At 36.1% G+C, this 6,672-nt stretch overlaps 1 protein-coding gene across 1 annotated transcript in view; it reads left to right on the top strand.

The window, feature by feature from the left end:
• The window catches only part of LOC115880966 (DNA-directed RNA polymerase, mitochondrial-like), a 6,105-nt gene extending 1,430 nt beyond the window's left edge, over positions 1-4,675 (top strand). The window contains exons 2-4 of the mRNA XM_030898312.1: positions 2,354-2,563; positions 3,834-3,925; positions 4,463-4,675. Of these exons, the coding sequence (XP_030754172.1) occupies positions 2,354-2,563; positions 3,834-3,925; positions 4,463-4,592 (432 nt within the window). The 3' untranslated portion in view covers positions 4,593-4,675. The remainder of the gene's footprint in view (positions 1-2,353; positions 2,564-3,833; positions 3,926-4,462) is intronic.
• The last annotated feature ends 1,997 nt before the right edge of the window (positions 4,676-6,672 follow it).

Below are 6,672 nucleotides of genomic sequence, written 5' to 3'. Positions count from 1 at the left end.
GATATAACTCCGGAAAAAGCCGAACCGCTCCGAAATTTTCAAAAGTTTTGGGTCGCGACCGTTGCAAGAATAGCACCAAATAGTGTTTACATTGTCCTTATGGGCACTTTCCAATCTAAACTTGTTTTATTTATCTATGGTCAAAAGTAATTTTAATGCAATTTTAATATTTAGGGAAAATTAACTGAAACATGCCAGATACACTGTCTAATCCAAGTCTAATCTATTTCCCGCGTATTTTATCATGTTCACTTTTTCTTTATGTGTATAACAATAAATTATTACTTGTACTGAATATTAAAATTTTACTAAAATTAAGTTACGTTTGAAAATGACGCTCACAACTTAAGGAATGTTGGTTTTTGACTGGTGTTTGATTGTTACCTATTCAGTTTTAATTTAAAAATCGATTAAGTTGTTCTCAAATTACCTAAAATCGTTTGTCCAAAATTGTTCAAATTTGGCATGTGTGTTTACGAAATGTAGACCTTTAAAAAGTCTATTTACGACTTCGCTATAAAATCCATAGGGGAGCCAATATCTGGACAGTTCAAATTTTGCATGGGATTTCCTATGTTCCCAACGACGATGCAACACCCGGTATAGGAATATATTTTTAATAATTTTGTTTTGTGCTGGTTTTGCTTAGGTTGGGTTAGGATTAGATTATTATACTTTTTAAGATAGTAGTCTAAGAGCTAGCAACGTTTTCGAGAAAGTATTTTAAGACGTCTGGCTCTTTGATATATCATTTACTAGGCTCTCTGGAACAGCATGCGGCCCGTCTGGCTGCCGATACCCGTTGCGTTCACTACTGCGCATCGAAAGATGATTCAGAGTTCGAATCCTGGTAAGGTCAAAAACTTCTTTATTTTATTTTGTTATACAGGGTGTTTCAAAACAAATGCGAAAAACTTCAGGGGGCGATTCCTTGTTCAAAATAAAGGGTAGTTTGCTTCATAAACGTTGGGTCAAAAGTCAACCATTAGGGAGATATCGCGGTACAAAGATGGCGGAAAAATAATGATTTTATTTTTTATCTTGAAAACGAAAATAGATAGTCTAATGAAATTTTATGGGAGCATTACTGTTATGAAAACACACTTTCTGGTAATTTTTTCACTTTTTTAAGTGAAAAAAAGCTGAAATAAACTACCCTTATCATTCTTGTTAACGAAATTTAAAGAAAAATCTTATCAAATACATGCAAAAAAATTGATTTGGATAGCTTGGTTTATTTAGAAACTTTTTTATCTCTTGTGTTTCTTTGATAAAACTCGCCGATTTGAAATTAAAAAATAACATGTAAAGCATTACATGTCAGGATCAAAAACATTTTAGATAAAGAATCTAGTGATAATAATGGTAATAATAAGAATCTAGATAATAACGTATTGCAGTAGAGTAATGTCAATAAAATAATATTAGAAACATCCTAAAAAGTGACAGCGGCCGACTAGATTTTTTCCTAAAAAAATTAGAGCAGCCTATTAGATTCTTTATCTAAAAATGTTTTTTGTCCTGATATGTAATGCTTTACATTTTATTTTTTAATTTCAAATCGGTGAGCTTTATCAAAAAAACACAAGAGATAAAAAAGTTTCTAATCAAATTAAACTATCCAAATTAATTTTTTTGCATGTGTTTGATTAGCTTTTTTTTAAATTTTGTTAACAAGAATGATAGAGGTAGTTTATTTCAACACCTTCCACTCATTTTAAAAAAGTGAGAAAATTACCAGAAAGTATGTTTTCATAACAGTAATGCTTCCATAAAATTTCATTAGTCTATCGTTTTTCGTTTTCAAGATAAAGAATAAAAACATTATTTTTCCGCCATCTTTGTACCGCGATATCTCCCTAATGGTTGACTTTTGACCCAACGTTTATAAAGCAAACTACCCTTTATTTTGAACAAGGAATCACCCCCTGAAGTTTTTCGCATTTGTTTTGAAACACCCTGTATATGTTTGTATTCTGATACTAAAATATTAAATAATTATGATAATTAAAAAAAACAAATATTTAATACTTTACTATCAGAATATAAACGAAAATAAAATAAAAAAATCTATGCCCTGACCGGGATTCGAACTCTGAATAATCGGTTCGTGGTCGGAAACACGCACTGCGCTATGGCGGCATGTTCGATTTATATTCAATACTAGAATTTAAAGGACTAATAAAATATAGGATCTTCTTTCAATGCGCAGTAGGGAACCCAACGTTTACCCCAACGTGCAGTAGGGAACCCAACGGCAGCCAGATGGACCGCATGCTGTTCTAGAGAGCATAGTAAAAGATATATCAAAGAGCCAGACGTCTTAAAATACTTGTTTTTCCGACGTTGCTAGCTCTCGTACTATAGTGACAAGAAACTATTTAATTTCAGGAAACCGAACGTAGTCAAACAGAAAAATGCATTTCCACCGAATTTTATTCACTCTTTGGATTCTAGTCACATGATGTTAACTTCTCTGCACTGCGAAAGGGCGGGAGTTACCTTTGTTTCTGTACACGACTGCTATTGGACGCACCCATCCACCATTCACATAATGAATAAAGTAAGTTTTAGGATTCTCTAAGAAAAATAATAATAGGGTGGCGCCTCTCATACATCGCGGAGGCTCCAACGAGAACGACAGTTTGTATTGAGATGAAGATTTGTGAGAAGAATTGTAGAGAACAATTTTTAAATTACAATAAAAACTATCTAATTTGAAATTTACCCGGTATAGCCTAGTATGTAGTTGAATTATTATACTATTGTAGTATTGTACTTTAAATCAAATTAGAACTTGATCCAAAAAGTTATACAGGGTGAGACAAAATTAATATTGAACATTGGTCACCTTTAAAGGCATGTTACTCTTTTATTTTAAATGGAACACCCAGTATATTATTCCGATATTCAATGGATAATTCATTTCTCTTCAAAATACTATTAAGGTTGCCTACCCCTGAAACAAAGATTTTCCTAGATATATTTTCATTTACACGATTTGATCTGAGCAGATCTTTATTATTTGATAAAATCTAGGTGGCTGTGATATGTCTGACGTTACTTCAACATATCTGTCTAATTAGTCCAACTTTAACAACTAGTTATCATTTTGTGTCAGTTAAAACAAAAAAAATCTCAGAAATTTGCCGAAAATGCAAACTTATCCTACGTCAGAAAGAATTGATATATGATTCTATTAGTTGGTGAATGCAGTGTGCATTCACCAATTAATAGAATACTTAAATGCTCCTGATTTTATCTAGTCCGGGGTTTTTTATGGGGATATGGTAAAGACTGTGTTTACAAAACTCGACCAACTATTGGCGACAACATGAGAGAAATTATTGTAGCTGCTTTTCGAGGTAGAACTCCACATAATGCCTTTTAAAATGAAAAAATCCTTTTGAAAAGACAATCATTTTATGCAGTTAACAGGATAAGAAGCATTTTGAGCATTTGATTTCATCTAGCTAATTTTTGTCACATAATTATATGTTTATATCTAGATTTAATTCTGTAATAATTTTTTTACTCTACAATCGTTAATTTTTGTTAAATTAACAAAAGATATATCACACAGCTATCTAGATTTTTCAAATAATAAAGATCTACTGACGCGAAATCATAAAAATTAAAATATCTAGGAAAATCTTTGCCTGAGGGGTAGGCAACCTTAATATTGTGAAGATAAATAATAAATAAATAAATTGGAATTCCGCGGCGTATAAGAGGCGCCACCCTGCACATTATTAAAAATATGTTTGAATCTGCGGCAATGGATATAATTACTTTGTATAAGTCCAGGGGGTAACTGTACCTTTTGTTTCTAGATATGTCGAGAACAGTTTGTGGCTTTGCATTCTGAACCAATTTTAGAAGACTTATCTATTTCTATGTATAATAACTACAGTTTTGAGGAAAGGTAAGATATCACAATTTAAGTACCTTAATTATATAGCGTATAATCGAAGAAAAAACTGCGTCAAATACGGCTGGGGAATGACAATCGATGATAATTTTGGCGAGGTCAATATCTAGACGTCATTTGACTGACATAAAACTTCAAAAAAATTAATACTAATTATAGAGAGATTAAAAAAGGATAGAACGTTTCCAGACACAGAAATCTATTTCCGTAAAAAATATATTTTCTCGAATTTTAAACTACACCATTTAAAAATTATTTTATACTCAATAGAAAAATAAATTACAACCTTCTTAAGCTAAGCGGCAGTATAAGTGCCCTTAAAAAATAAAGAAGAGTACAGGCCAAATAAATTACGTCTAGAAGATCGACCTCGCCAAATTTATCCTCGATTGTCATTCTCTTTGGCGCCGTTTTTTTTCGATCATACGATATTCAGTCATTGTGGATCGCTCTGTACAATTACAGTACGTGTAAAAATACAAAAAAAATGTGAAATTATTTTGAAAATGCTAATTTTTTTTCTACTTCTAGCGAACTATCTGATGAAAGTTCCTTGGCCGATTATCAAAAGAAAAAACTCAACAAACTACTGAGAACCTTGCCTGCGACTGGAGATTTTGATATAAACAATGTTTTAGATTCAGTGTACTTTTTCAGTTAATGTACAAAGCACTATAAACAGATTGTTTAACTCTTAGATTTTATAAACTTTAATTCGACCTAATAAAACTTTGTTTATTGTTATTTAACTTTGTTTTATTTTGGAACATTTTTTTCTTGTTAAGTAGTGCCTGTTTCGATAAGAATATTGTTGAACCAAGTTTAGGTAGAAACGACTTACTTTTATTTAATCATCGTGAACATTTACTTGAGAAGTAACTGCAACTAACTAAGTGGAGTCGACGTTCGAAACAAGAGAAGTGCTTTTAGGGGCATTCCTCGACATAGAAGGGGCGTTTGATAACACCTCATTTCAGTCACTGACGAGAGCTACAAGGAACCTCGGATTAGGGGAGACCTGCTGTAGGTGGATAGACTGCATGCTCAAAAGTCGAGTGGTATATACCACCCTACTAAATGAGACTGTTGCAGTCTGGGTGGCGGGAGGATGCTCGCAGGGGGGAGTTCTCTCTGGGCTGGTTTCAACACTCTGGGATATGTAGACGATTTGGCCGTGTTAGTTAGAGGTAAGTTTAACACAACAGTAAGGGAGCGAATGCAAAGGGTCTTGAAGATTGTGGAATCATGGGTGACACGGGAGGGACTACATATTAGTCGTACAAAGACCGTAATAATCCCCTTCACCAAGCGCAGAACTTACCTACTATCGCTTACTTGAGGGACTACGCCCTCTAAGATTCTGCGGTGATGAGATACCTCTCTAGGGGAAGGTCAAGTATCTAGGAATCACGCTTGATACCAAACTGACCTGGAACCGACATTTGGAAAATGTCACAAGGAGGGCGGTGACTACACTAGCGGTAGTCAGACGACTTCATGGAAAAATCTGGGGCCTCAGACCACAGATGGTGCACTGGCTGTACACTGGAGTGGTGAGGCCTTCAGTAACATATGTATCCTTGGTATGGTGGCCTAAGGTAATGCAACAAACAACAATGCTCAGCCTCAGCAAGGGTGCAAAGACTGTCTGAGCATAACAGGGACGATGAAATCAACGCCCACTGCATCAATGGAGGCGCTTCTGGACCTTCCGCCTCTTCACATAGTGATCCAGGCTGAGGCAAGAATGGGACCCTATCGACAACAAAGTGTCTTGTCTCTGGGAAATAGGACAGAAACGGGACACTCAAAGATGGGAAATTCTATCGGGGGACCTCTACTCCAAACGATATCGGACCAAATGACCCCTCTTTATCACTACCACAAACCATTCGAGGTGAACAAAATGGATCGAGGAATGTGGACAGATATAACATTCCTTCAGGATGGACTAACCTGGTATACAGACGGGTCAAAGACCGTTGAAGGAACAGGAGCTGGAGTATTTGGGGAAAGACCAAGGGTAAGTTTATCCTTTTCTTTGGGTAAACACTCAACCGTATTCCAGACAGAAATCTTCGCCATTCTACAATGTGCGTGAGAAAACAATAGAAGAGCTTATTCAGATAACCTCATCAATATATGCTCAGTCAGGCGGCACTTGGGGCGCTTATGAGCCCAAAGGTATCGTCGAGACTCGTCTGGGAATGTCTAGGTGAACTGGGAGCTCTGGCTCGAAGGAACAGAATTACATTATTCTGGGTGCCGGACCACAGCGGCATCCAAGGCAACGAAAAAGCCGATGAGCTAGCTAGGCAAGGATCATCGGCATCCTATCTTGGTCCAGAGTCAGTACTGGGAATACCCAAATGTATGGCCCATAGTGCACTAAAACTCTTGTTCAGGGAAACACAGAAACAGGCACAGCAAGGCACACAGTGGTTGCGCTATTATCCAAGGACCTAGCTCTAAAACCGCAAAAGAACTGCTAATGCTTAGCAGGAATAAATTGCGGATTACAACAGGTCTCTTGACAGGACACATGGCTGTCAAGTGTTACCTGAACAAGCTCAACCTGTATCAAGGAAGTCTTTGCTGCAGACTCTGCGATAAAGATCCTGAAACAGCGGAGCACATAATATGTCACTGCGAGGCTCTGGATCGCAAGCGACACTTTTTATTTGGGAAAGCTAAGCTAGAACCGGAGGAACTATGTTGCCATCCTATCAAGGACCTGCATA

The sequence above is a fragment of the Sitophilus oryzae genome, unplaced genomic scaffold, assembly GCF_002938485.1.
Source record: "Sitophilus oryzae breed Bouriz unplaced genomic scaffold, Soryzae_2.0 scaffold_1674_pilon_pilon, whole genome shotgun sequence".
Classification (NCBI taxonomy): domain Eukaryota; kingdom Metazoa; phylum Arthropoda; class Insecta; order Coleoptera; family Curculionidae; genus Sitophilus; species Sitophilus oryzae.
Note: the sequence above shows the minus strand (reverse complement) of the source record. Positions and strands in the feature narration are given on the sequence as shown.